At 37.0% G+C, this 25599-nt stretch overlaps 8 protein-coding genes and 1 non-coding gene across 16 annotated transcripts in view; 3 read left to right on the top strand and 6 right to left on the bottom strand.

The window, feature by feature from the left end:
• The window catches only part of LOC104727214 (probable LRR receptor-like serine/threonine-protein kinase At5g65240), a 17969-nt gene extending 15452 nt beyond the window's left edge, over positions 1 to 2517 (bottom strand). The window contains exons 1-10 of one of the 4 annotated variants that reach the window (XM_010446251.2): positions 2052 to 2517; positions 1808 to 1935; positions 1548 to 1680; positions 1392 to 1466; positions 1116 to 1262; positions 943 to 1014; positions 788 to 853; positions 625 to 695; positions 379 to 519; positions 114 to 279 (exon numbers count right to left, since the gene is read on the bottom strand). In XM_010446251.2, the coding sequence (XP_010444553.1) occupies positions 114 to 279; positions 379 to 519; positions 625 to 695; positions 788 to 853; positions 943 to 1014; positions 1116 to 1262; positions 1392 to 1466; positions 1548 to 1680; positions 1808 to 1880 (944 nt within the window). In that variant the 5' untranslated portion in view covers positions 1881 to 1935; positions 2052 to 2517. Of the gene's footprint in view, positions 1 to 113; positions 280 to 378; positions 520 to 624; positions 696 to 787; positions 854 to 942; positions 1015 to 1115; positions 1263 to 1391; positions 1467 to 1547; positions 1681 to 1807 lie in introns of all 4 variants that reach the window. The other 3 variants (XM_010446252.2, XM_010446250.2, XM_010446253.2) reach the window with 3 other exon arrangements.
• Positions 2673 to 2757, bottom strand: TRNAM-CAU. Its single transcript is given in 2 exon segments — positions 2673 to 2708; positions 2720 to 2757. It is a non-coding gene; the product is annotated as a tRNA-Met (tRNA).
• On the bottom strand, positions 2859 to 4601 carry LOC104727211. 2 transcript variants are annotated; one of them, XM_010446246.2, is made up of 3 exons: positions 3820 to 4601; positions 3398 to 3508; positions 2859 to 3230 (listed from the first exon to the last, which is right to left on the bottom strand). In XM_010446246.2, the coding sequence occupies exons 1-3, from the start codon at positions 4450 to 4452 to the stop codon at positions 3078 to 3080; spliced, it is 897 nt and encodes a 298-aa protein (XP_010444548.1). In that variant the 5' UTR covers positions 4453 to 4601; the 3' UTR covers positions 2859 to 3077. The 2 variants fall into 2 exon arrangements, with proteins under 2 accessions (XP_010444548.1, XP_010444549.1); XM_010446247.2 differs by having other exon boundaries at positions 3137 to 3262.
• On the bottom strand, positions 4734 to 7387 carry LOC104727213 (polyadenylate-binding protein 2-like). 2 transcript variants are annotated; one of them, XM_010446249.1, is made up of 6 exons: positions 7192 to 7387; positions 6968 to 7067; positions 6700 to 6770; positions 5304 to 5495; positions 5069 to 5196; positions 4734 to 4982 (listed from the first exon to the last, which is right to left on the bottom strand). In XM_010446249.1, exons 1-6 carry the CDS (start codon positions 7312 to 7314, stop codon positions 4934 to 4936), a joined length of 663 nt encoding a protein of 220 aa, XP_010444551.1. In that variant the 5' UTR covers positions 7315 to 7387; the 3' UTR covers positions 4734 to 4933. The 2 variants fall into 2 exon arrangements, with proteins under 2 accessions (XP_010444551.1, XP_010444550.1); XM_010446248.2 differs by having other exon boundaries at positions 7189 to 7369.
• On the top strand, positions 7531 to 9272 carry LOC104727208 (ras-related protein RABA4a). The gene is made up of 2 exons (XM_010446242.2): positions 7531 to 7998; positions 8611 to 9272. Exons 1-2 carry the CDS (start codon positions 7766 to 7768, stop codon positions 9056 to 9058), a joined length of 681 nt encoding a protein of 226 aa, XP_010444544.1. The 5' UTR covers positions 7531 to 7765; the 3' UTR covers positions 9059 to 9272.
• On the top strand, positions 9329 to 10544 carry LOC104727209 (actin-related protein 2/3 complex subunit 5B-like). Its single transcript, XM_010446243.2, has 5 exons — positions 9329 to 9521; positions 9773 to 9894; positions 9978 to 10050; positions 10152 to 10252; positions 10337 to 10544. Exons 2-5 carry the CDS (start codon positions 9797 to 9799, stop codon positions 10470 to 10472), a joined length of 408 nt encoding a protein of 135 aa, XP_010444545.1. The 5' UTR covers positions 9329 to 9521; positions 9773 to 9796; the 3' UTR covers positions 10473 to 10544.
• On the bottom strand, positions 10540 to 12677 carry LOC104727210 (lanC-like protein GCL1). Its single transcript, XM_010446244.2, has 5 exons — positions 12366 to 12677; positions 12068 to 12270; positions 11634 to 11745; positions 11270 to 11496; positions 10540 to 11190 (listed from the first exon to the last, which is right to left on the bottom strand). The coding sequence occupies exons 1-5, from the start codon at positions 12540 to 12542 to the stop codon at positions 10608 to 10610; spliced, it is 1302 nt and encodes a 433-aa protein (XP_010444546.1). The 5' UTR covers positions 12543 to 12677; the 3' UTR covers positions 10540 to 10607.
• On the top strand, positions 14303 to 19403 carry LOC104727206 (LMBR1 domain-containing protein 2 homolog A-like). 3 transcript variants are annotated; one of them, XM_010446240.2, is made up of 14 exons: positions 14303 to 14743; positions 15248 to 15336; positions 15610 to 15768; positions 15994 to 16207; positions 16515 to 16601; positions 16675 to 16814; positions 16949 to 17029; positions 17151 to 17215; positions 17412 to 17587; positions 17715 to 17845; positions 17925 to 18006; positions 18112 to 18325; positions 18419 to 18519; positions 18595 to 19403. In XM_010446240.2, exons 1-14 carry the CDS (start codon positions 14576 to 14578, stop codon positions 19093 to 19095), a joined length of 2208 nt encoding a protein of 735 aa, XP_010444542.1. In that variant the 5' UTR covers positions 14303 to 14575; the 3' UTR covers positions 19096 to 19403. The 3 variants fall into 3 exon arrangements, with proteins under 3 accessions (XP_010444542.1, XP_010444543.1, XP_019088751.1); XM_010446241.2 differs by having other exon boundaries at positions 14304 to 14743; positions 15632 to 15768; XM_019233206.1 differs by lacking the exon at positions 14303 to 14743 and adding an exon at positions 14763 to 14843 and having other exon boundaries at positions 15632 to 15768.
• Positions 19605 to 20259, bottom strand: LOC104727205. Its single transcript, XM_010446239.1, has one exon. The coding sequence runs from the start codon at positions 20214 to 20216 to the stop codon at positions 19731 to 19733; it is 486 nt and encodes a 161-aa protein (XP_010444541.1). The 5' UTR covers positions 20217 to 20259; the 3' UTR covers positions 19605 to 19730.

The raw sequence follows: 25599 nt of genomic DNA, 5'->3' as shown, positions 1-25599 counted from the left end.
GTGTTGTGCAAAAGCCGATAAGACGAAGCAGATTCCTATGAACAGCTACACTTATCATCTCAACTTCTCTCTGGAAAGCTTCGTCTCCTCCTGGACGTTCAAAATCAGTCAATCTTTTCACAGCCACTTTCGTCCCATCCGAGAGTACTCCTTTGTAAACTTTCCCAAACCCTCCTTGTCCGAGAACATTCTTTTCATTGAACTTATCTGTAGCCAATTGAAGCTCTCTCCATGCAAATCTTCTCAACTGTCCAAACGCAATCCTTCTGTCCACTTCACCTGAAACCAAAGTTGGGAACGAAAGTCAAAGATTTGAGACCATATCTATAGTTCTTATGTAGTATGTAAACATACGAAAGATTGATTATTATCACATACCTGCAACATCCACAAACACATCACGCTTATATCCTTTATGCTTATCCTTGCAGAAGAAAAACATGAAGAGTCCAAGGAGAATCACTGCAATCCCGCTAACAACTCCAGCAATAATTCCAGTTTTTCGACTGCTTGAATCACCTATTAGAGCAAAAACAAACTCTCTGTACTTAAAATCTGTGCAAGGTAAATGGCAACTAAAACATGACTATGGAAGTATTCAGCAGTAAACTCATGTAATTTTACCTGAAGGGTTGGAGACTGTTACACAAGGTTGAGGGTAAGTGCCATCACAAGTCAAGTTGTTTGCTGTGAAACTATAAATTTGAAAGACTCGACTAAGATTAGTGATAAAGATCAATGAAAACTGTAAACATTTGTGCTTTGAAACTAAAAAACTCTTACGCACTTGTATTTTGGAGTTTTGAATAAACTCTGATGAATCTCACCGGTGAGATTATTTGAGTCGAGCAGACTGCAAAAGTAGTTCAAGCAACAGCATTTAAGACACTTAAGTGTTTTCAAACATAAGGAGAAAAGAAATCAAACAGAACAACCACTCACATATTTATCAGTTTTGATAGTCCCGTAAGTGAATTCGGGATAGTCCCGTTTAAATTATTCCTACTCAGGGTCCTGCTTGGCCAAACATAGAAACAAAGACATGATCTTTATTATTCTTTGTTCCAAAGTTGTCAAACAAGTTACAAGACATCTGAGGGAGAAGTATCACTTACAAGAACTGAAGATTCTTGAGATTGCCGAGAGTGGATGGTATGCGACCAGTTAACTGATTATCCTCCAAATCCAAGCTGGTCAAGCTAGATAGATTTCCAATGGATTCTGGTATTCCACCCATAATTCCATTTCCTTTCAATGTCCTACTACCCGGAAAAAACAAATGAATCCTCAATATAACTAACACAGACTTCACAGAAACGTTTCCATACAATGCAGAAGAAGAAAAAAAAGGAAACTTTCCACAAGCTCACAGTTTCTAAGTAGGCACTTACAGAGTCTTGAGAGTTGTCAAGATTCCTATCCCTGAAGACAAGGTTCCGGACGAGAAGTTCATGTAAGACAGTGTGCTGCAAATCCCAACAATATAGCAAAATTAATATTCACTCAACCAAAATAACTAAATTAAGCTCAGTGATAATAAAACTTACACGGAAGAAACATGTTTCTTGTCCTCACATATAACTTGAGACCAAGTACAAGGATCGACTTGATTCTGGTTCCAATCACTTAGCTGTTCAGGGGATGCACGTAACGAGCTCCTCAACGCAAACAGCGCATTCCCTGAAAAACGAAAAGGAGATTTTGGAAATTGCAATAGTTTAACAAAATAGCTATACTTAGACAAAACGTAGAAAGTACTAAAGAAAATTCTGAAGTGACAAAAAAAAAAAAGGAGAAATGAAATGACCTTGAGCATCTGGTGACACAGGTGACCATAAAGATGTAAACAACACCAAGGCAGTAATGAAAGCCAGAGCCATTTATTCTAAAGAGCTAGCAAATTTCAAAATGTTGGATTCTGAGAACTTGTAGCATCTACAAGAAACGTTTGAACAATAAAATTACAACATAACTTTTGGGTTTAGTAGATCATAGAGTGGATCTACTACGCGAAATCCACAATTCTATAGTAAAAACAAAAAAAAAGGAACCTTTTCAGTTGCCCAGAAGATAAAATCCAAAAATTCAATACTTTTCACGGAAAAAAAAAAAAAAAAAAAAAACAGAGATAAAACCCAAATCTAAAGATGCCAAATTTGAGAAACTGAGATTTGGGAAGAGCAAAAGAAAGAGAAAGGTCCCAAAAATATAAAAAAGAAACTCGAAGCAGAGAAGAGAATCCAAAAAAAAAAAAAGTGATAAAAGAATAACTCCAGCACGAAAGATTCACTCAGAGTCGAATAAAAAAAAAACCCAACAAAACTTGGATTGGATGGATGGTTCCACTTCCTAATGAGAAACACTTGTAAGAAGAGAGTAAAAACTCTGTTGTTCTCTTCGAAAATTCAAAAGTTTTAAAAGAAGCAAACTTTGATTTTCTTTCTTCGTTTCATTACATTTTGTTGTCTGTTAGATGGGAAAAGTCTTCGAAGCATATCGCAATTATGACTGCCGCCGTGGCTAGTCAAAGAGATACCAAACAAAAACAGCTTGTAAAACTGCTTTTGCTGCGTGCTTGATTAAAAAAAATAGAGTTAATCATGATGCTTTGAAATGTGATTAACAATTAAAATAAAGATTAAACTGTGAAAATGCATAATTAAAAAGAATATTGGGGTGAGAGAGGCTCGAACTCTCGACCTCAGGATTACTCAGTAGCTATGAGACCTACGCGCTAGCCAACTGCGCCACCACCCCATCTTTTTATTCATTCTCTAGTTGTTTTATATAACACATTTTGGGTCTACTGAGGTTATGAAGTTAATGCTTACATGTGAATAGGTTTGTCTGAAGCTTAATTAAAATCATCGTCAACAACTTTCCTATTAGAAGGAAACAAGTGAATATTACAAACCCCAAAACAATGATGACAAATACAGCAACAATACTACAGTGACTTCTCCATATTTCAGTGTTCTCTCTCTCTCTCTTGGGTTCAAGAGTCCAGGAAAAAACTTGTCTAGACAAAACTTACACATTGTCGTCGCTGGTTCTTGTGTGTTTGCATTATGTCTCGTTTATTGAACCAATACTTGTTTAGGTGTTGAGGGTTCCTCTGCTGCTTTATTGGCTTTCTGCTCGTTAGGCGCTTGCTTGCTACTACTGCTCTCAAACAGCTTGCTGCTCTTTGCGATTGTAAGAATTAGCTCGAGTTGCTTTCGCTGTTGTTCCTGCAAAGCAAGCAACCAGCTCTCAAAGGAAACTAGTTATCGATATCTTCAATTCAGCCATGACATTAGCTTAGAACACACTTCTACTAACTAATGGGGATACAAACCAGTTTCGAGTTTTATAATGATCAAATCCTAAATCGATGATGGGTTAAATAGATATATACCTGCATAGCGAGCAGAACCTTCTGAATTTCGCCTAGCTCCTTCTCTAATATCTCTTGTTGTGCAGCTAATACCCTTGTGGCCTCAGAATTCTTCTGAGCCAAAGCTGCAGTCTTTGGACAAAACAAACCAAACTCTTTTAGATACATACAGATACAGCACCAAAGAACTAAACTTAATGCAAAGACAGCTACATTGATCAGTCAGAAAGTGCAAACTGGAAATATCTAAATCTCTTCTGCAAGATTACCCAAATCTCCAAAATCTCGGTTTAAACACTAAAACATTTGATACTTCCTCACACATTTAATTCCCAAAATCACAACTTGTTCCCTTTCATCCAATTTCACATAGACAATCAAACTTTTACAGTGTCGAAGCATTTGAAGCAAAGCTCGAGAAAAGGCACAATGGGATTGTTTACCTCAGAAATTGGTTCCTTTAGAGCTTTACGGGTGACCCGAAACCGAATCCCAAGCTTCTCCAGATGCCTAGAAAGAACTCTAACAATGGTGGTCGAGCTTTTTAAATCCTCTTCAAGTTTCTCCAACCTTCGAATCAAATTCGTCCCTTCACTCTCTCTCGCTCCTTTGCAAATCCTCATCCATTGCCGTCGTCTAAGCCACGAACCAGTGGCGACTGAACCAACCAATCCAACGAAACCTAAAGACAAAACCTTTTTCCCGATTTCACCAACCACCACGTAATTCACCGCGAGAACCACCGAAATCACGGCGGAAGATAGAATACAAAGCGCCTCCGCGAATGAAACAAAGCTCCCCAAATCGAAGCCATCGGAATTGGCGTCTTCGAGGTCCGTAGAAGAACTGTCTTCGTATGATCCGGTAGAAGACGCATGGGCTCTACAATCTCGATCGATCTCGAAATTAGACCGGGTAGAGATGACGTGGCGGAGGAGGATAGGCTGAGGGAATGATAAAGAATTCCGGCGAGAAAGTTGTACGGCGGAGACGGCGAAGCAGAGGTTGCTTCTGCTGATGCGAACAGGAGTCGACCCTGAGAAGAGAGCGTATCGGGAAGGAAGCGATAAGGACATTATCGTCTTTTCGGATCTCCAACTAAAGTGACTGACTCAATGACTCAATGTGTCGTTGCGAGAAAATAATGGCTACGACCTTAACGTCCTCATCAAAAGAGAACCTGAAACTGCGCGCATAGTAGCATTAACCTACATAAAATGCGCCGGAAGACTTAGTTTAGACTTTAGACTAACTAAATCATTGTTTAATGGTTTTACACAAAATCAATAAGTCAACTCTTCTTTTGACCTTACATAGTCAACGGAGTCAACACTCAAAGGCATATTATAAGCGACACTTAATCCAATCATCATATGATTCATATCAAAACGATATGAAACTTATAACCAGTCTAGTTTCCAAAATGTTTACGAGCAAAGTTCCAAAGGCCTAAGAGCCAGAGTCATAAAGAAAGCTCAATAAAGGATGGGTATTAGCCCATACATGCATCCTCCGCTCCCAATAGCTAATCCGCTCAATCCTTAACCATGACGGTTTTTATTGGTACGGCATGTAACGCATTGGCCTTCTGAACCTAGGAGCTTTTCTGCAAATTCCAACAAAAAGAGTGAGAAGTGGAGAAAGCTGTGCAACCCCAATCAATATATGTCTTGGTGTTTAAATCCAACTTACCCATATCCATATGGGGAATACATATAAGGAGGTATGAAAGGTCTGCGGAACCGGTAACCCATGTACGGATTGAATCTTCTACCACGGAACTGTTTCAATCCAGGAACGTTTGTTCTCTTTTGCATGACCTGAAATTTATTCAAGCCAGATGAGATAAGGATGAACAAATAAGCTACTTTCCCATTATAAAAGTGTTTGGTTTGATGGTATATAGTAAAATCATATTAATGTGTACCTTCAATTGACGACCATGTAACTCTGATTCATTCAGTTGTAGAGCCTCTTGAACAGCTTCGACTTCGACAAATTCTACATAAGCAAATCCCTTTGGCTGCCCGAATTTGTCTGTTAAAATGGTCACCCGATGGACAGTGCCACATGTTTGGAAATGCTGCTGCACTTCTTCGGGAGTACAAGCGTAATCAACCTGCACAGTGACATATGCAGTTATAGTTCATAGCAAACAAGCATAACCCATGATGTCTTTCACTGAGCACACACAGAGTAAACAAGAAATCCAACAAAGACATTTCTCTTTTACCATCCTTCATCAAACAACACCACATAAACCTTTCTTTTCATATGTGCAAAAATGAACAAGAACACCAAATTTCGCAGAATGGAACCTAGTAGCCTTTAACTTTAAAGATCCCTTACGCTGTGTACCGAGCATCAAACAGCTGCCTCTCACCAAATCTCTGCTGCTTATAGCAGCTATGAGCCTTGACTAGAAAGCATCCGCCATCTTGATTCAGCTCTTCAGAGGTTATTTCCTCGAGGATGGATTGCGAAATCCTTCACTCAAATATTATCCCCTCTCCAGACATCTCTTTTCTCCTTCAGGTGTCATGACATTTTTCCTTTTCTACATTTCCTAATGCTCTAAAAAGTATTGACTTCTTTTCTTTTACACTTTTTTCTTAGCTTTTTTTCTATTCTTTTTGCATCTTTTTTTATAGCTTTTTTCATCATGTTCCACAACAAAACAGAACAGATCTTTTTCAACTCTATAAAAGGAAAAATGTAATGACCCCACGAAACCTAATTGATAACCCAGAGCAAATAAGAACTTCAAGAATGAGAACAATCCTGCGATTGTAGTAAGAAAAACCATAAGAAAAGCAAAACTGAATGCAAAAAAAAAACCAAAAACTATAGACATCCTCAAATATGAACAGACTAATAAACTGAAGATGTGTAAACTAGCATATCTTTGATTTCGTCAATGCGAAAATCTCTCATTGAAGATGTGTAAACTAACATAACTAGCAGAGTTATCACTAATGATATTACTGACAACTAGTGCAAGCCATAGCAACAAAGATGTGTGACACTACACCTACTTCATAACCCACTATGTGAACAAAATTTGATGAGATTCCATGCCACGAATTCAATCATGGATCAAGAACAGAACAGAATCAGATTATAGACTTCACAGGCGTACTATATTTAAAATCTAACATCCATGATGAAAAAGTATTCATATAAACAGAGCTAGTGACTTCCGCACAATTCAAAGTCTAGAAGAATGAACACTTTAGATCAAAAGACGTAAAAATTATAAAACCAATCAGAAGCTATACGACTCAACAATAGAATTAAGAATAAACATAAGCGTTCGTTCTTACATTGCCAACAAAAACTGATCGAGCATCAACCTCCTCCTTGCCTGCTTGATTTGCTGCAATACTAGCGGGATCTGGAATAACAAAAAACACTTTAATCAAGAAGCAAAACAACAGCATAACATAACTTAATTCACAGTACTTAAGAATTTAAAGATAGATCCAAACACCATAACCAACGATTAGAAAAACCTAGCGACGACGGTGAATGAAATCAAAGAGCCGAATTATATAGTGAACAAACAAAAAAAAAAATCAAAGAGACGAAAACCTTGGCCTCCCATTTCCTTCTCGACCTTAGCCTGCATCTCACGCAGAGCAGCAGCCTCATCCTCCATCTCCTTCAATCGTTTCTTCATCTCATCCAACTCCTAGTATGTATTAAAGCACCAATCAAAACATATATACACGCGATTACTAAAATCAATCGAGATGATCGATCACATTTAAGATGAACGAAACAGTAAGAGAGAAAAAAAGAGCGTAGCAGACCACCTTAACCGCATCATCATCAGCAGCAGCCATATCCAAATCGGGATTAGGAGCGTCCATATCTCCATCCATCTCGCCGACGTCGGGAATTTCTCCCCCGTAAACCTCGTGCTCCTCTTCCTCCATCGTCTCTCTCTTCTCTCTCTCTCTCCGTCGCGACGTTTGCTTTTTTATTTCCCTGAGAAAAAAAAACGCTTAGGGCACTTTTTGGTCAATTCAGATAGCGACACGTCATCATCAATCCGGGCCATTTATCATAAACTAATGGGCTCTATGGCCCAGTTTTAAGATCCGAACTTGCCTTATATATGACGCCATCACCAAAAAACATGCGCCTTGCTTGCAGCAGAGAGAGATAATTGTCGTATCTGTCAGATCGGTGCCTAGATTCGAGCCGGCTAAATCCAACGGTTAATAAATTAAACACGTCATCAAATATTGACTAAATAGTTGACAACGACGACGACCGTATCAGATCTCTCTCTCTCTCTCTCTGCGTTTAAAACTTCAAAAAGAAAGAAAAGCTCACTTTTTCGGTAAAAGCTTTGAAAACAGAGGATTCAAACTTCAAAGCGAGATGACGAGTGGAGGAGGATACGGAGATCCGTCGCAGAAGATTGATTACGTGTTCAAAGTTGTGCTGATCGGCGATTCAGCGGTTGGGAAATCTCAGATACTGGCGAGATATGCGAGAGACGAGTTCAGTTTGGATTCTAAAGCCACCATCGGCGTTGAGTTTCAGACTAGGACGCTTGTTATTGATCACAAGAGTGTTAAGGCTCAGATCTGGGATACCGCCGGCCAAGAACGGTATAATCTCCGATCTCTCTCTCCGGAACTCTTTTTAGCTACTTTAATTCCTGCTACTTCTGAACTTAGATCTCGATCCGATTATAGATGATAGTTTAGTTTAGGATCGATCTAAAGTAGAATTAAGAAACTTAATCTGAGATTTGGATTTCAAATTATGTGTAGAGTAGAGACTAAACCAGCTTCCGTAGTTGTTATGATTGGTAACAAATTAGAAACTTAAGGCATCATTATCTTTAATGAATAAGCTTAATCACCACATTCAATGACTTAATCGTTNTAATCTCCGATCTCTCTCTCTCTCTCTCCGGAACTCTTTTAGCTTCTTCGATTGCTGCTACTTCTGAACTTAGATCTCGATCCGATGATAGATGATAGTTTAGTTTAGGATCGATCTTAAGTATAATTAAGAAACTTAATATGAGATTTGGAATTCAAATTATGTGTAGAGTAGACTAAACCAGCTTCCGTAGTTGTATGATTGGTACAAAATTAGAAACTTAAGGCATCATTATCTTTAATGAATAAGCTTAATCACCATATTCAATGCCTTAATCATATGCTTACAAAAGCGTTCTATCTGTATATATGTGTGGTTTTGGTATAAAACAGATACAGAGCGGTAACGAGTGCATATTACCGAGGAGCGGTTGGGGCGATGTTGGTTTATGATATAACCAGACGCCAAACCTTTGATCATATCCCAAGATGGCTAGAAGAATTGCGTGCTCATGCAGATAAGAACATTGTGATCATCCTTATTGGTAACAAGTCAGATCTTGTTGATCAACGAGCTATACCGACTGAAGATGCTAAAGAATTTGCAGAGAAAGAAGGCTTGTTCTTCTTGGAGACATCTGCGTTTAACGCAACCAATGTCGAGAGCGCTTTCTCCACGGTTTTGACTGAGATCTTCAACATTGTGAACAAGAAAAGTCTTGCGGCGAGTGAAGATCAAGAGAACGGCAATCCAGGGTCGCTTGCTGGTAAGAAGATTGATATTGTTCCGGGTCCTGGTCAAGTGATACCAACGAAGAGTAACATGTGTTGTAACTCTTAGATAACCCAATTCAATTCTTGAATTTTTATTTGACAATATATATATATATATAGATAGATATTTGTAAGACTCTGGTTGGGATTGTTTCTCCTCCTAATCCAGAGTTGTGTGATTCGTTTTTGTTGCTTGATTAGCAGTTTTTTATGGGGGGCTTTGAAAACTTATCTTAAAAGGTCAAATTGGACCTTAATTTGATTAACATGGTTTTATTTTGCAATCACGAACTTGTATAAGTTCATTTGACGTATTCGCTTTTTCATTTATTACAATTATGTACCAGCATAACAGCTTTTCCACTTCTCTTGTTACGCCCAGAGAAGAAAAAGTTACAATTAAAAAAGTGTAGCGTCCGATTTTTAATTGATATCACAATTCTGAAAAACCCTCTCTATCGGTCGCTCAATCACTTGATCGCTTGATTCTCTCTCATTTCACGTTAGCTTCGGATCCTTGGCTGATCCATGTATGGTTTGATCCTCTGACATTTCTGGATTCTGATCTGATCTAAAGCTGTGAGAAATTTGTGTACCATCGGCATTGGATTTTTCTACATGAGTAGAATTGATTTCTCGTGATCGTTACTTCTCTTTTTATGGCTTGAGAAGTTTTGCATTGCTTCCCATTGATGATTAGTTTTTGTTTCCTTATGCAGCAAGTTTTTGATTTGAATGAAGAAATGACATGAGTTGATTAATGTTTCAGATCATTTTGCAGGAGGAATAGAGAAAGAGAGATCCAATGGCTGGAGCATCAGAAATTGTTGAAGCTGATAATGCAGAGGCAATAATCGCGACGATCGAAACCAAATCGCAAAAGATTGAGAGCTTACTCAAACAGTATAACCCTAGATTTTCTTTTGTATTTTTTTTTTTTTTTACTTTTCTCAGAAGACCGATAATAGTTTACATTGTTTGTCCAGTTACAAACATTTCGAAGCTCTGAAAACAGCTCTCGATGATTCGCCTCCCAAAACTCTCGATGAACGTTGCAAGGTTCTCTCTGTTTCTTAACTAGCTAGTGGTTTGTTTGTTCCTGATCAAAAGGATGATGTGATTTTTGATAAATGGTTGTTTCTCAATCGGTGAAATTGTAGTCAGCTAACTGGATAGTTGTGCACAAAGTTATCATGGCGATAAGGGATATCGACGGAATGTTGAATGCTCTTGGTGCCGAGTATTACGACATTCTCATGAAGTAAGCCCCTCAACTTAGCTTTTAGCTAGCTTCATGAAGAAGTCAGTGTTATTCATTCTTGTTTGCTTGAATGTTGTGGATCAGGTACTTGTATAGAGGCCTTGCGACTGGGGACGAACCTACATGCGATCAGTGTTTGATGATTCACGAGAAACTAACAGAGAGAGCTGGTCTCGGTTGCATTCTCCGCTGTCTTAATGATACTACCAATACCGTTTAAACCACTAAGCTGATCTTTTCATGCTACTTTTATTCTTCTTTTGCAAGAATGTTTTCTCCCAAATAGATGATAGAAAAAGGAATAAACCGGGGAACCTAAAGATCGTTTCACAAGATAATGGAACCAACAGTTTATCTAAATCATATAACCAGGAAACTTAGAATCTACTGGTGACACAAGATCAAACCAGAGACATACTGGTCCAGCTAGTCCCCGGAAAAGAGAATAATCATGTTCTGCTTCTTGCCTTGACATATCCAAGAGATCTCTTGCATCATGACACAAGTAACTCGCGAATGCTTTTGCTCTCTCTTCGTATACAACATCTCCTGTTAACCGATAAAGCGACAAGAAAGCATAGGCGTTACCAGCAACTCCATCAGCTAAACCTACCTTCTTCACCAAGCCACTCTTCCACACTACTTCTCCTGCTTCAATGGCTGCTTCGCGGAAATCCCTTTCCTTTGGAAACACCTGAGATGCTTTAGCCAAAGTAATGGCCATGCCGGTTGCTCCATGAGCCCATTGGACCAACTTATCCCTCGGATTCCCTTCGCTGCACGGGTAGTTTCCGCTGTTTGGGAACCTATTACTCATCATATACCTCAATGTCCCTTGAACATCCTTAACATCCTCTTCCAATAGAGGAAAATGTAGCAACACATACAAGATTCCAGCTAATCCGTTTGCCGCACCCCAAAATCGAGTCCCGTGAAACCTTAAAAGCCACAAAAACTAAGATAAAAGTTTCCTAGTAAACCGAAATAGGATCACACTAGCTACTATATTGCGCAAACCTGTATAACAGAGGACAAGCTTCATGATCTGCGGCTCCAACTCGTCCACCGGCTAAGATAGCTGCAACGATGGGTGATAAGAGATGGTCAGGAACAGTGCCTTCACCGAGATATCGGTTTAGGAACAGAGCACCCCAAAGGAAACCCGCTCTTCCATAGAGAAGGTCATATGACATCCCAAATCCTCCTTCCTCTGGTCCTGCTGGTAACTCTCTCTCTTCTGCGAGCTGCTTGTAAGAAAATAATCATTTAAAGTCCACTGTGAATGGTTTCTTGTATCAATGTTAACTCTAGACCAAATCTCACGTTGGATAAAAACAGTGAATCGGTGGTAATATAGTAAAAAGTCAAAAAGGATTGGAACCTCAAGAAAAAGACCAAGGAAGTGGTCACGTTTTGATTGGTTTCCTCTGTAATTGGCTACGATTGCACCAAGCGCATAAACTCCTCCTCTTCCACATAAAAACGTCACGTGCCTATTCATGAAAATCTAATTATTTTACTTACAAAACGACAATTCAATTTTGAGTGTGTAGATATTATTTCATTGGTTCAAGATTTACATACTTTTCATGTTAGTGTTTATACTGTTATAGACGACAATAATTGGATAAAAGTGACATCTTTGTAACTATTCAATCTTGCTACTCAATCTGCCTATATGTGTTTTTCTGTCAGGCAATTATTCGAATTCTATTTTCAAAATATTCTTCAAAGTGATTAGATTACATTTTTGGTTATATTTTTTTTATTTGATGTTTACTCGGCTAAGGAACTTAGTGGCGAAGATATTTTCACCTGGTCGTGGCACGTGCAACGTTAGCACACCTGTCGATTATCTCTGCGCAAGTTAGCAGATCTTGATGGTTCCTCGTGACTTCGTACGACTTCAAGCAGGTGAACGCTGTGCCTAGTAGTCCTGTGTACACAGTCGGATCCAGCACCAGACCCGAACCAGGGGCAAGAGCTTCGACACCGCCTTTCCACGTGGCCTCCACAACCTACATATACATCGACCAAGAAACATATATGAGCCAACGTACGGGGATCTGGCTTACGTTAGCCGTGTGAGGCGTCACGTCCTTATCTTACGCACCTGGTTCTTGAGTAACGTTGCTGCTCTGAGGAAAGATTCCGTAGGGATAGAAATTGTCGGAGCCGACGGTTCGGAAAGCAAATGATCAAGTTCGTCTTTCTTTACCGTCTCTCCGCCGTTGCCATCGTCGTTGCATCTCCGCTGCTCCGCCACAAACTCAACCGCCGACGACAACATAGCTCTCTCTCTCTCTCACTCTCACTCTCACTCTCACTCTTGATCTTGATATCTTAAAGAGAATCAAATACGGACGCTATATTTAGTTATATAATATAAGATGTTTCGTAACAGCCGCAATTTATATACTGTATCTGCCCTTAGTTTTATTCGAGAAATGTTCTCTCTTTTTTCGTTTTTTATTCACTAGTGTTATTATCTAATATCCAGCCCAAATTTAATAGTATATAATATATTTTTCTTCTTTACAATTTTCAAATTTTAAATCAATTAACTATTTGTGCAATTATACCTAAATTCTTTTTTTTCTGGAACTGTCTAAAAGAGTTGCTCAGTCCTCTTTATAGTTTAGATTATGTATAAAATTTCATAATAAATTTTTGATACTATTGAGTTTGGTATATATAATTTCGTATAAAACTATAAATATCTAAAGACTGTCAGTTTTGAAAAAAAAAAAAAAAAAAGGTTGAAGGTCAGGATGTAGTTTTAATTTTAGGTACTTTCACCAGTTCAGTATGATTTTAGTTCCACACGTGTTTGGTAGTTTTGTGCTTAAATGGATCCCACTAGTACTTAAATCGATTACTATGGCAATGGCATATTGGAGGGAAAATAAAAGTGATAGTGCTGTTAAAGTACCAAGAAACAAAGGGAAATGGGAAGTGGGGTTTACGGTATAGGATTCTGGTTGCCGGATATGAGTCATGGATTATTGGACGGTGTTAACCGGTAGACAAAACCTAAACGTGTCATGATGATCTTGTCGGCTCTATTATCAATTTGCCGTTGGATATATATGGCTAAGGAAATATGGACGGATAGAGTACGAACGGTCGATGTTGTATGTATTATACTTTTATAAACACCAGGAATACAGTGCAGAAACTTGGTTGACTATCTTAATCAGAGGATTAAAAGGGTAATAGGAATCTGTGAATGTGTGATGCTTTAGTTGATGAACTAATAAATGAACTACTAATTTTTAAATAGGTAAGTGGGAACGCGTATATAAAAGTGAATCTTGTCAATTACGAATTAGACATTTGTTGGATACAAATACAAGTCACAGTATCGGACATGAATCAAGTAGATTAGCGCTGACCTGGCAACAGCAACACGTTTGGAAAACGTGAATCATGTTAGCTATTTAAAGTGTTTTATATCAAAGTATCAAACCAAACTAACAAACGATATATCTTGGATAGTTTGGATATTATTGGCTATAGGTGTAACTAGGCCCATATTGAATTCATCAAAGTATTTTGGATGTAGGTGTAACCAGGCCCAGTTCCTGACTATCAAAATATCATTAGTTAGCGCTTTGTAAGTGCAGCCCAATTCCTAGAGGCCTAAAACTTTGTTTAATTAATTTTCTTCTATTAAATCAATAATGAAGTTAGTTTTTTTGAAAGATACCACTAAGTAATAATCAACTATAAAAAGCAAGAAAAAACACATACATATCCTACGAAAATGCGCAGCATGATCACAAAAATATATATATATATATATATATATATATAAATTGTATGTTCCTTCAGAAAACAACAAATGACATTAATTTAATGACTTAAAAAAAATCAGATTATCATTAAATCCGGCGTATCTTTCACAACGCAAAAAATAATATTAATTTAAATTTGATGGTTGAAATTATTTAATCTTGATAAAAAAAAATTTAAAAGATAAAATTATTTATTATTAATCGGACTAATTCTTCTCAACTAAGTTAAATATTTACGTTTCCTAAAAGCTCTTTCTTCTTCTTGGTCGATGAACCGAACCGAGATCGAACCAAACAACCTGAAAGAAGAAGAAAAAAAAACGAAAACGAAACAACAACAACAAGAACAAGAGAGAGAGACCTTCCTCTCAACGGCGCGTTTCTCTCACGCGCTAACATACACACAGACAAGTCGAGCGATCTCGCGGCCGACGTAAATCGATACCTTTGAAAAGCTCCGGTTGTTTTATATTTTTCGTTAATAATTGATTGATTGAGTCTACTGCATCGAGAGAGAGAGGGAGAGATGTGGGTTTTCTATCTGATCTCGTTGCCTCTAACCCTTGGATTAGTTGTTTCCACGCTCCGTTACTTCGCCGGACCGGAGATTCCTCGGTACGTTCTCATCACCGTTGGATACACCTGGTTTTGCTCCGTCTCCGTTATTATCCTCGCTCCTGCCGACATTTGGACGGTACCACACATTTTTCTCCCCAAGTTTCGTTTTCAATTTCGGACTAGTGCGCGATTCTGATCGAGGACTTATTTTGCTTGATTTGGAATTGAATCGTGTGGTATGCTTTAAAGTTTCATAAGATCATTCATACGTAGGATTAAGATTTAGCTGAAGAATGTGGCTTCTGAATACGGCTTATAGTCATATGTAAGACTTAATTTTAAATTGGTAGTTAACGTTGTAAGAGTTTGAAAGACTCACTGAAGGTTTTTAGGCTTGAAGTCTTAGCTGATTTGGGGGAGTCAACAAAATTTTATGTAGGGATAGTAGTAAGTTTAGGTCTCTCATGGTGAGAGAGCTACTGAGGAATATATTATTGGGAAAGCTTCATCGTTTACTGCAATATATGAAACAATGGTCGCTAGATTTCGGTTGTCATGTTTGATTTGGATTTTAACCAAACTAGGAGACTAGGGAATCATTTCAAATTTGTTGCTTCATTTGTCTTCTTCTGTTCTGCAGACACTGTCTCTGCAACCTGATCACCCTGAGAATGGCGCCATTTCCTTCTTATGGAGTTGGTCATACTGGAGTACGTTTCTACTCACCTGGTATGAACTGGTTGAACTTTTCAGTGCCTTTTTCTCTGACACATGTCTTTTACGGTACAAGGTGTCCTGATCAGATCCAATATTAGGTGGTAAAACCAGATTGTTGTTGAAAAAAAATACCTTAGTTAACATGACAGGATGTGTCCCATGTTTGTCAAATAACTTTTATATGTATGGTTAGGTGTAAATTTGTTTTGGTTGCCAGTAATTGAGATGCACCCCTAACAATCTATCTATTGTACATTTATATTAAACTATGTTACCTCTAAACAGGGCTGTGGTGCCCCTTATTCAGGGTTTTGAAGATGCTGGAGACTTTACAGTGTCAGAGAGATTGAAGACTAGCATACATGTCAACTTAGTTTTCTATCTTGTTCTGGGATTCATCGGTCTTCTCGGTCTTATCCTTCTCATCATGATGCACAGGAACTGGTAAAATGTTCCTTCATTGTTGAATATACTTATGTATTGGATTTGTATCTCCTGCCTTTGTATCTCATGCTTTTGTCATTAGCATTCATTACTGTTGCATTGTCTAGCAATAGATGATATATGGCTCACTGGGTTTAGAATATCTCGTGCCCAATCTTTCTTTCTAGTGTGAAAGTTACATTCGTTCCTGGACTATTTGACTGAGGCGTTCTTGTATGTTAACAGGACAGGAAGCATTTTGGGTTATGCTATGGCATGTTCAAATACTTTTGGGCTGGTGACTGGTGCATTTCTTCTTGGCTTTGGCTTGAGCGAAATACCTAAGACCCTTTGGAAGAATGCAGACTGGACCACCCGCCAAAAAGTTCTCTCTCACAAAATTGCCAAAATTGCTGTGAAACTTGATAATGCCCATCAGGAACTTTCAAATGCGATTGTGGTAAGTTTTATCTGGGTTAAACAAGTTTTTGTCCTCATCTGCTTAAATATGCCCTCTCTACTCCAAACTTAACTAAGAACTTCGTTTATAATATCATAGTTCATGACATCCTCATTGGTGCAATTTAAGATCTAAGGAGATATTCCATCTAGCAGACTTTGTATCAAAAGTAAATTTACTTCACGTAATGAAGTACCCTGAGTTTTTAGCAATTCAAATAACTTTACACGGTGCTCCCTCCAGAAATGGTGACATGTGTTGTTTTCTTGTCAGACTGTTTATCACCCCCTAACTATTGCTTTGCTAGGTTGCTCAAGCGACTTCAACTCAAATGTCCAAGCGTGATCCTATGAGACCATACATGAATGTTATAGATGCTATGCTGGCTAAAATGGTAACTTCTACCTCCCAGTATCCTTATATTGTGACTGGAACTTCTCCAATTTTATTGATGATATTCTATACAGTTCAGGGAAGACCCATCATTTAAGCCACAAGGTGGTCAGTTGGGTGAAAATGATATGGACTATGACACAGATGAGAAATCGATGGCAACTTTAAGGCGACACCTTCGAAATGCTAAGGATGAATATTACAGATATAAAAGGTATGGAGAACTTTCTATTGGCCCTGTCTTAACTTCTTATAATACTTTGTTAGGAAACTTGTTCCATTAATTGACTAAGTTGCAGCTTTATTATTTAGAAATCTCTAGTAATGTCTCACTATGGCTGTTTGCAGTGAGTATCTAACTTACATTACCGAGGCCCTTGTTCTTGAAGACACAATGAAGAATTATGAACGCCGTGATGCAACTGGATGGTCAGATTTTCGATCATTTCATCTCTCGTACAGTATATAATTAATTACCTCTTCCTTCATTTATTTTAAACAAGTTTATGATACCTTTCACCTTAAGCAGCTTTTTTGAACCGTATTTCAGGAAATACATTTCGAGCTTCAGAGCTAGTCGAACTGGAAATATGGGGAATTTTCTCGACACATTCGGTAAACTATTCAAATACTTTTGTACTTATGTGCTCTGTAAACCTGCTGAACGTGTTACTGAGGTGGAAAAGTTCCCACTTTGAAAAGAACAGGATAGAAAGAATGAAATCATCCCTGAGTAGAGTTGTTGATTGGATTATTCATTTGTCGAAAAGTCTGGCATGAGAATACTTATGTACATTATTACTATTGGCAGAATTTATGTGGAGGTGTATATTGAAGAAACAAATTCAGATGGTGTTGGCAGTAGTTATGGGGATTATGTCTGCTGCAATTCTTTTAGCAGAGGCAACTCTCCTTCTTAGTAAACTGGACTTGTCCCTCTTCTCAATACTTATTAGCTCTGTCAAATCCGATGAACTGCTAGTGCAGGTATATTGTACTTTACATTTTGGGTTCAATTCTCGCTTTGATGGAGCGCGTCATATCTTGTTACCTTATATATCAGCAAATTGTTTCAACTAACTGACTTCTTGAATCCCGATCACTTTGCTTTCAGGCATTTGCTTTTGTACCTTTGGTGTATATGTGCGTCTGTACATACTATTCACTTTTTAAAATTGGGATGCTGATGATTTATTCCTTGACTCCTCGACAAACAAGTTCTGTGAATCTACTTATGATTTGCTCGTAAGTGAATATCTAACGATCCTTTTTTTTAGATAAAGAATTTTACATGCTTATAAATGGTTTATATGTATCTCTTAAGGATGATTGCTCGATATGCACCACCAATATCTTACAATTTTATTAATCTCATTCAACTTCATTCCGAGACTATATTTGAGAAGGTATTTTTCTCCGTCTCTCCCTTTGCGCATTTCATTGTCTTAGAAGTCTTTAAAATTCATGCCATAACTGGGCTTCTTTGCAATGTTTTTCATTTGGTTCTGCAGAAAATGGGTAGAATTGATGATGCTGTCCCGGTCTTTGGACAACGGTTTAATGAAATATATCCGCTCATAATGGTTATCTACACATTGCTAGTTGCAAGCAATTTCTTTGATCGCATATTTAATTACTTTGGTAGCTGGAAAAGATTTAGATTTCAAACAGAGAGCGAGGATACAGACGGGTTTGATCCTTCGGGGGTAATGATTCTTAAAAAAGGTGAAAAACCATAGCGATCTTTTTCTTTTCTGCATTGATATTTGACTAAGAACTCGTGTTGTGATTCATTTTCCTTTCTTTTCCAATCCTTAGAACGAACATGGCTCGAAGAAGGACAAAAAGTCGGCGAGCATGTTCTTCCATTAGCAAGGAACTTCAACGATGTTGACATTGAACCAGGAAGCAATTTCTCTGTAAGTAGTCAACCGATAACATGTAAAAGCAGAGCTCGTAGTGTTTGTTCCAAAGCCTGACTAAGATTTTTGCAGGAAAATTCATCTGTTGAAATGAAGATGTCGTCGAGCTATGACATAGACACAGTGAAAGGAAGTTCATCGAAAGATGATATGTCCCGTAAATACGGATCAGCTAGAGAAGCAATCACAAACAAATATGCAGCCATTAGAGAACAACAGAACAAACACTCGCCATCTTCTATCAAAAAGCCAGAGAACATGGCTTCAGCGAAAGTGTCCTTACTGGAAACAGACAGTTCAGGTCCAAGTAGTAATGGTGAAGGATCAGGAGAGCCATCGTCTCGTTTGGCTTCCACATGGCGAAACATGAAACAAGGAATCCAGAGTTTTAAAGAAAATGTAGCAACCAAGAAGTTTCTTCCACTAAGACAGGGACCAGAAACAACAACACTAACCAGCACAAGCAGAGTAGTGACTTCATCGGTGCCACAGTCGCTAGATGAGATATTCCAGAGACTGAAAAACCGGTCTGTAGAACACGGGCACTATCTCGATGAAGATGATGAAGTTTGACGACTATGAAGAAGATGGTGATGAAAATTTGAAAAGACTCAAAGCTGAGTGAAAGGAAAGCAAAGCAAGCACCAGATTTGGTCACCCTTAGTGTAGAACAACATTACAAGAAACTGATGAAAAGCTGCTAATTTGAATGTTAACGAATCTCAAAACGGAACATCCAAGAGTCAGGAAGGGGCCATATTTTTGTGTTGTAGGTTTCATATCCTCACTGTTAGTTACATACAAGTATTATATACTTTTCGGACTATATGATATACATAAATTTTATCGGTTTATATAATGAACAAATTGCCTTCAAAAAATATTAGAACGTTTTGTTGATTTTAAAATCCATGGCTGCTGTTGATGGCATGCCAAATTGCTAATATGAACACGCAAAGTTTAGGATATGATCAAAATCACTGATTGGTTGGTCAAATCAAATCACAGGAAAGTTCATCATACCTTTGAATAATTTTGGTCAATTTTAAATTTTGTAATACGAATGTATATTTTTCTACGTATTATCAGAAATCACTTTCATTAAATTTTCCACCATTTCACTTTCTTTATCTGTAACTGTACACATCAAAAATAAAATTTCAGAAGAAAAAAAAAGAAAAGAAAAAAAAGGGACTAAATTGGGTCATTTAATAAACTCGTTGACGTGAAGAAACCAATCCACCGACGTCGGCGGAAGCAACGCCTTTTCCTTTGAGATGAAGCAACTTAGTCCAAAACCCAGTCTTCTTCACCGTCGTAGATTTCAACTTCTCCTTGGTCTTCTTCTTCTTCGTCGAATCCCTACCAGTATTATTATTATTATTATTATTATAATCCCTGGGAACATGCGCCATAGATCTGCTTTTCTTCAACCCTCCACCTAAAGCTTCGATCAGATTACCACTCAACGCTTCCCTCACAGCGAAAGACATCGACATCGAACCAGCTCTCCGATGATCCTTAACCGCCGGAGACGACGGAGAAGACGAAACGGTTGTGGAGGAAGTAGATCGATCATCGGATCGGTGAACGATGTAGTACGACGTCGTGTTAGGTAACCGGGAGAGTTTATCTCGTAAACAAGTTGGGCAAACTCCTTTGCTGCCATGGTGGTTGTGTTTTCTGCATTCCATTTTCTTCTTCTTCTTCTTCTTCTGCTTCGTCTCTATGATGTGTGTGTGGGTTATATATATATACACAGGCACACGCACGTGTGTACCTACGTGTGAAATATTGCCACGTGGGTTTCATCGTCGGTATAAGGTTTGGCTATGTTGACAGGGCTTTCGTAGAAGAAACATATCTGACGTGTGAAGGACTGTTTTTTCAAATTTTCCCTTTTTTTTTTTTTTTACGTCGATAATATATGATTAAAAAATTTTAAATGATTGGTTTTTTAAGCTCTTGATAAATTAAAGAACACAATTTTTAGAAGATGATTGTTTTCTTTTTGGTCAAACTTAACAAAATGATTATTATATTAATATTGAAAATAACTGGAAAAAGAAACAATAGATAATTTAGCCATATAAATCTTAGTTTCTGTTTTTATTAATTAATGAAACTATATTGTTTACTTTACTAGTAGTATCATCTAAATTTATGACAAGATCCAACTAATAATTTTGGAATTTAATTTGGTATCTTTAATGTATTTGGATTTTCTTGCTTTTTAATTTTATTTTGATTTCTTAATTAATAAAACTAAATATTAATCATTTTAAATTAGACACGTATTTCTTATTTTTCATTTTAAATATTTTGAATTACATTTATTTGTTTCGTTTTTTAAGGAAAACATTTTCCCAAATTAAAGTTATAAAAATCTAACCGGAACGCCCGTAGATTTTGGGACTACTCAGCGAATATCATAGAATGGGTGATGTAAGTGAGAGAGCAGTCCACACAGCCTGTGACACTAATAAAAACTCAATTCGCGTTCACACTTTCGTACAAATTTCACAATGAAGACGCCAAATTTAATAGGGTCAACAAAAGAAACGCAATAAGAAAAAAAAAAAAAAAATGAGATGTGATAACGATGGACGGTTTTGATTTAAACAAACATTCAACATGTTATGGGACCGACTTGTTAGGTATCATCTGACGGTGACCGTTGGCCGGTGGACTCGGACACGGACTCGCTTGTAACTTGTAACCGCGTTCGTACCCAAAAAAACAAACCCACTCGTGCGCATTTAAACTTCAATTTATTAAAAACTGTTACTACGTGACTTTTTTGGTTTCTGTAAGTTTTCTTTTATTTCTTGAATAATGGGTGCGCCGTATGCTTCAATTTCGTGCGCACGTGAGTTGTGTAGTCAAAAAGGACGACCATAGTTTTATGGGAAATTGCAAACTATTGAGGAGGAGAAAATCTAGAACTTTGTACGGTTCATGATCGTGGGAATGAGTGAGTGATTTTATTATCTTGGATCGGATTACAAAGTAGATCCTCTTGCTTGCATTAACTAACTAATCCGGTATAACACTATTCATTCGATGAACCTTCCTTCATACTCAAATACTTTATGTAAAACATGTTCTATGAAGTATGAACCTCGTGGTTTTGACGATGCCAACAATACTATTAAACTCCAGTAAAAGCAGCTTCACTTCTCACGCTAATGTTGTTTCTACATTTATGTAATAAGATAAATAAAATAATACAGTATGATATCGTATTGTGTGATGGTGATGGGCATGGAAATTAGTGAGGAGTTCTTCAGCGACGAAGTTAGCCCTTTTGGATTATTGGGGAGGCCCAAAAGCCCAAGTAGATATAACAATGGAACTAATAAAATAAAATATTGGGGTGAGAGAGGCTCGACCTCTCGACCTCAGGATTACTCAGCAGCTATGAGACCTACGCGCTAGCCAACTGCGCCACCACCCCATGTTGTTGACTTTCGAAGTAAGATGTATTTATCCCAGTATCGTTCATTAAAACACCGACTCTTTTAATGTACCAAAAAAAAAGTACATACGATTTTTGGCACACGAAACAAAATTTACATATATACACTACAATATAGCATTATTCAAGTGAGAAACTCTATGAATATTATGCATTAATTTCGCCTTTTATGGGTTAGTTATCCAACTCGTCAAAAATGGACCAACTTGTTACATTAAAATCAGACTGTCACATGGAGAAAGCGAGCGACAAACGACCACTCGAAAAAAGAAAAATTGACTAGGGTAGATATGTGGTTTACTAGTAGTTTTTTCCTTTTCTAAGCAATGACATTATGGGACTTGAATTATCTAGCTCCATCCATAAAAAGGATTTGAGCCGAGCCTGTGGATCAACGGCCAAATTGGATAAGCCGTGCGCGTGAGTCAGAGTCAGAGTATTCGTATAGTTATAAACTCCGAGGCATATGGAAAGGGCGAATGAATGGGATTAGTGCTGCTTACGTGAGAAGAGAAGTGGTCAACTTTGGCTGACGGATGAATCTTGGGTCCCTCTTGGTGGTGACATGACAAAAGCCTAGCTTGTTTCTTTCTGGATCTCTACAACGTCCCGTTATGGGATTTTCATTTTTTTTTTTGTTTTTAATGTTTTATAATTTGCTAATCTGTAAACAAAGAACAAGATGTTCTTAAACGAATAAGTTTTGAATTTGGAAATCGCATTCTTGATAGATATGATCGTTAGAATAATTGTATTAATAATTTATTGTAAAAAACAACGTAATTAATCAGATGGTAAAATTGACTGCAATTTCCAATTTCACAGATATGAAGAATCTGATCATGATCTTTTTTATAAAAGAAAAAAACTAAACTAAAAATAATATTTATATTTCTCGCTGAACTCAGTTATTCCAGGGTTTTAGCTCTCCGATTAATATTAAATTTATATCCCGATACTAAAATGTTTTTAAATAAAAATGAGGAAACAGCATATATCCTAGGGGTGTAAGTGCACATGCATGGTTGGGAACTTGGGCAGCATCAAGTTGGTATTACACAAAATTCTCGACCCAAAAATTAGAATCTCTCTTATTATTTTAATTTTATTCCAGAGATATAATATTATGAACCCTGTACCAAAACCATAACTTTTCTGTTTTCTTGTTGTATTGGTTAGTGAGACTTTTATTTCTTATTAAAAAATTAAAGACGAGTTATATATCATATATTTGCTTCAAATTGTCATGAAAAATGATTATCACTCAGAAAGACTATATAATATAGATTTACTGGACTAGTACAACTTGGAATTCACATAAATGAAACAAACAGTAGAGTAAAACTCACTTTATATAATATAGATTTACTGGACTAGTACAACTTGGAGGAATTCACATAAATGAAACAAACAGTAGAGTAAAACCCACTTCCAATATTTAAATTTGATATTTTATCTTTTCTATGATATTTTGTTTGATTGACGCAAAACAAAAGCATCGCATTGAGTTAGAAATATACAATATCTTATAAGTGAGACGAGCAAAAGATAAAAAAAACTTTGATACGCCATTCGTCTTAGCCTAGGGTGAAATCGTATCAAATTATAAAGCTATAATTAAAGGGATAATTGTATTAATAATTACAATTTGCAGATAAATTTCCAAATCATAACCGGTATAGCGGTGATCTTTCTTTAGTACCTTTAGTCTTTTGGCCGCGCGCATCCATAGATATGCCTACGAGTACGCGTCCAATTCAATGTAAGAGGAACAATACGATAAAATAATAGCATATATATTAATATATATGAGTACTACAATTTGTAATTAACTAATACAATAGTTGTGCATGCATGCATGCTCCAACTTCAATCAAACAACACAGATTAATCAAAATATCTATAGAGCAAATTTAAGCTAAGAACAACAAAAGTGGGAAAGAAAAAAGAAAAGGAGCAAAGATGCCCTAAAACTACAACATTATCGCTGTTTAGACAGAGTGGAGCATGTCACCCCGAGTGTAAACTAATGATCAATTATTCCCTCGGCTTATAACCTTAATTTATTAATTATCAGACAGCCAATCATAGTTACCATTCATAATTAGTTATGTTTATTTTATTTTATTGTAGTGCGTATATTTTGTTGCTAAAAAGATGAATGATAGATAGTGGAAGTCGACCTGAACAACTTTATAATTATTTGTTATTAAGTGAAATTCCTTCCCATATTACTTAGTTAATCCCAGTTGAGTTTTATTAAATAAGCTGCTTTAAAACAAATACTATGGATTAGTTTCTTACCCAATACTTTTAACTTTCTCTATCTTTTACTTTTGTGCCAACATCTTCTATATTGTAAAGTTTCACAAAACTGTTTTTTTCTCTCTTATTGTCAAACTTTTCTATAATCAAGCTAAGATTTTGAATAAACTTATTTTGTTGACCAACCTTTTTTTTTTTTTGATGGCGGTAAATGATTATATACACGTGCATATGTTATTAACCATTACCGTGAAAATATATATACAATTTTTTAATGAAGACTGCGAAAGGTGGAGGTGTAAAAAAACAAACGGTGACGCGACGGCGTTTAAAGTGACGTGTTCGATGTAATGTGGGACCTACTCACATGGCTCTCCACCAATGTCTTTGTCTGAAAGCGACAGCGCAAAAGTCTTGTGGGCTTTACTTGGGCCCCTACCACAGCTTTTGCGTCTTCACCAAACTAGATCTCGTGCAAAATCTAACACGTGTACGGCTGACACGTCTTGAGATCCAGTGGGATCGCCGCATGGAGATAAAACCTTCCTGACTGAAACTAATGTTTTTTTTCTGTTTCTGTAACCCTCTCAACAAAATCCCATGTGCACCATCTCTCTACTTCGTCTTGTCTGACATTTTTGCTCTTTTTAATTTTATTTTGTGACAGTTTCATTTTTAATATAATGGTGGTTATGAAGAACTTGTTGAGCAAAGAAAACAAAAATAAAGATATGAAAGATCAAAAAACAACATCAACCGATAAGACTGATAACTAAATTGAAGATAGACACGAATCTAATACGAAAAAAATGACTCTTTTGGGAGATATATATAGTTAGTGAGTGGTTTCCATTTGTAACGTTGTATGACAATGACTATGTCACAAAACTCACAATCGATATCACTAAGCGGTAAATGTGATTAATGCATGCATGGTCCAAAAACAAACAAAAACAAAAAAGAATTAATGAAACATGACATACTACACTGCCAGTTTTTTGTACGATAATCTTTTTGAACCGGTGAAAAAATGGTAATAACTAATGAAACTTAGGAATTAGGTATACCTATTATTTACAGCTAGTTTGTTATCGTAAAACAATCTCATTTCATAGTTCCACTTCCACGAGTAAAATAGTTAGAAGTTGAGCATTATCTTTATATACTAACTAATCAATATATATATATATATGTACGTATAAAGGAGATCGGCGGACGGAAACATTGTATTTGAATAAACAAACAGTATACAGACTTTTGTTGCAGCAAAAAGGCAAATTAAAAATGGCTTTAGGTAATGAAAAAGCAAGTAAACAAAAGGAGAAAAAGGAACG

Source organism: Camelina sativa, chromosome 11 (genome assembly GCF_000633955.1).
Source record: "Camelina sativa cultivar DH55 chromosome 11, Cs, whole genome shotgun sequence".
Taxonomy (NCBI): Eukaryota; Viridiplantae; Streptophyta; class Magnoliopsida; order Brassicales; family Brassicaceae; genus Camelina; species Camelina sativa.
The sequence above is the reverse complement of the archived record's forward strand: the minus strand, read 5'-3'. Positions and strand labels throughout refer to the sequence as shown.

Coding starts and splice junctions, on each gene's coding strand:
- LOC104727210 (XM_010446244.2), bottom strand. CDS start 12,542: ATGTTGTCGTCGGCGGTTGAGTTTGTGGCGGAGCAGCGGAGATGCAAC. Junction 11,746..12,067: donor GTTGCACGTGCCACGACCAG/GTGAAAATATCT, acceptor TTTCATGAATAG/GCACGTGACGTTTTTATGTG. Junction 11,191..11,269: donor GCTTGTCCTCTGTTATACAG/GTTTGCGCAATA, acceptor GTGGCTTTTAAG/GTTTCACGGGACTCGATTTT.
- LOC104727208 (XM_010446242.2), top strand. CDS start 7,766: ATGACGAGTGGAGGAGGATACGGAGATCCGTCGCAGAAGATTGATTAC. Junction 7,999..8,610: donor GATACCGCCGGCCAAGAACG/GTATAATCTCCG, acceptor GGTATAAAACAG/ATACAGAGCGGTAACGAGTG.
- LOC104727205 (XM_010446239.1), bottom strand. CDS start 20,216: ATGGAATGCAGAAAACACAACCACCATGGCAGCAAAGGAGTTTGCCCA.
- LOC104727206 (XM_010446240.2), top strand. CDS start 14,576: ATGTGGGTTTTCTATCTGATCTCGTTGCCTCTAACCCTTGGATTAGTT. Junction 15,337..15,609: donor AGTACGTTTCTACTCACCTG/GTATGAACTGGT, acceptor ACCTCTAAACAG/GGCTGTGGTGCCCCTTATTC. Junction 18,007..18,111: donor CCGAGACTATATTTGAGAAG/GTATTTTTCTCC, acceptor TTGGTTCTGCAG/AAAATGGGTAGAATTGATGA.
- LOC104727213 (XM_010446248.2), bottom strand. CDS start 7,314: ATGGAGGAAGAGGAGCACGAGGTTTACGGGGGAGAAATTCCCGACGTC. Junction 7,068..7,188: donor ATGATGATGCGGTTAAGGTG/GTCTGCTACGCT, acceptor AATACATACTAG/GAGTTGGATGAGATGAAGAA. Junction 4,983..5,068: donor TATTCCCCATATGGATATGG/GTAAGTTGGATT, acceptor TGGAATTTGCAG/AAAAGCTCCTAGGTTCAGAA.
- LOC104727211 (XM_010446246.2), bottom strand. CDS start 4,452: ATGTCCTTATCGCTTCCTTCCCGATACGCTCTCTTCTCAGGGTCGACT. Junction 3,509..3,819: donor TAAAGGAACCAATTTCTGAG/GTAAACAATCCC, acceptor TTTTGTCCAAAG/ACTGCAGCTTTGGCTCAGAA. Junction 3,231..3,397: donor AGGTTCTGCTCGCTATGCAG/GTATATATCTAT, acceptor CTTGCTTTGCAG/GAACAACAGCGAAAGCAACT.
- LOC104727209 (XM_010446243.2), top strand. CDS start 9,797: ATGGCTGGAGCATCAGAAATTGTTGAAGCTGATAATGCAGAGGCAATA. Junction 9,895..9,977: donor ATTGAGAGCTTACTCAAACA/GTATAACCCTAG, acceptor TTGTTTGTCCAG/TTACAAACATTTCGAAGCTC. Junction 10,253..10,336: donor TATTACGACATTCTCATGAA/GTAAGCCCCTCA, acceptor GTTGTGGATCAG/GTACTTGTATAGAGGCCTTG.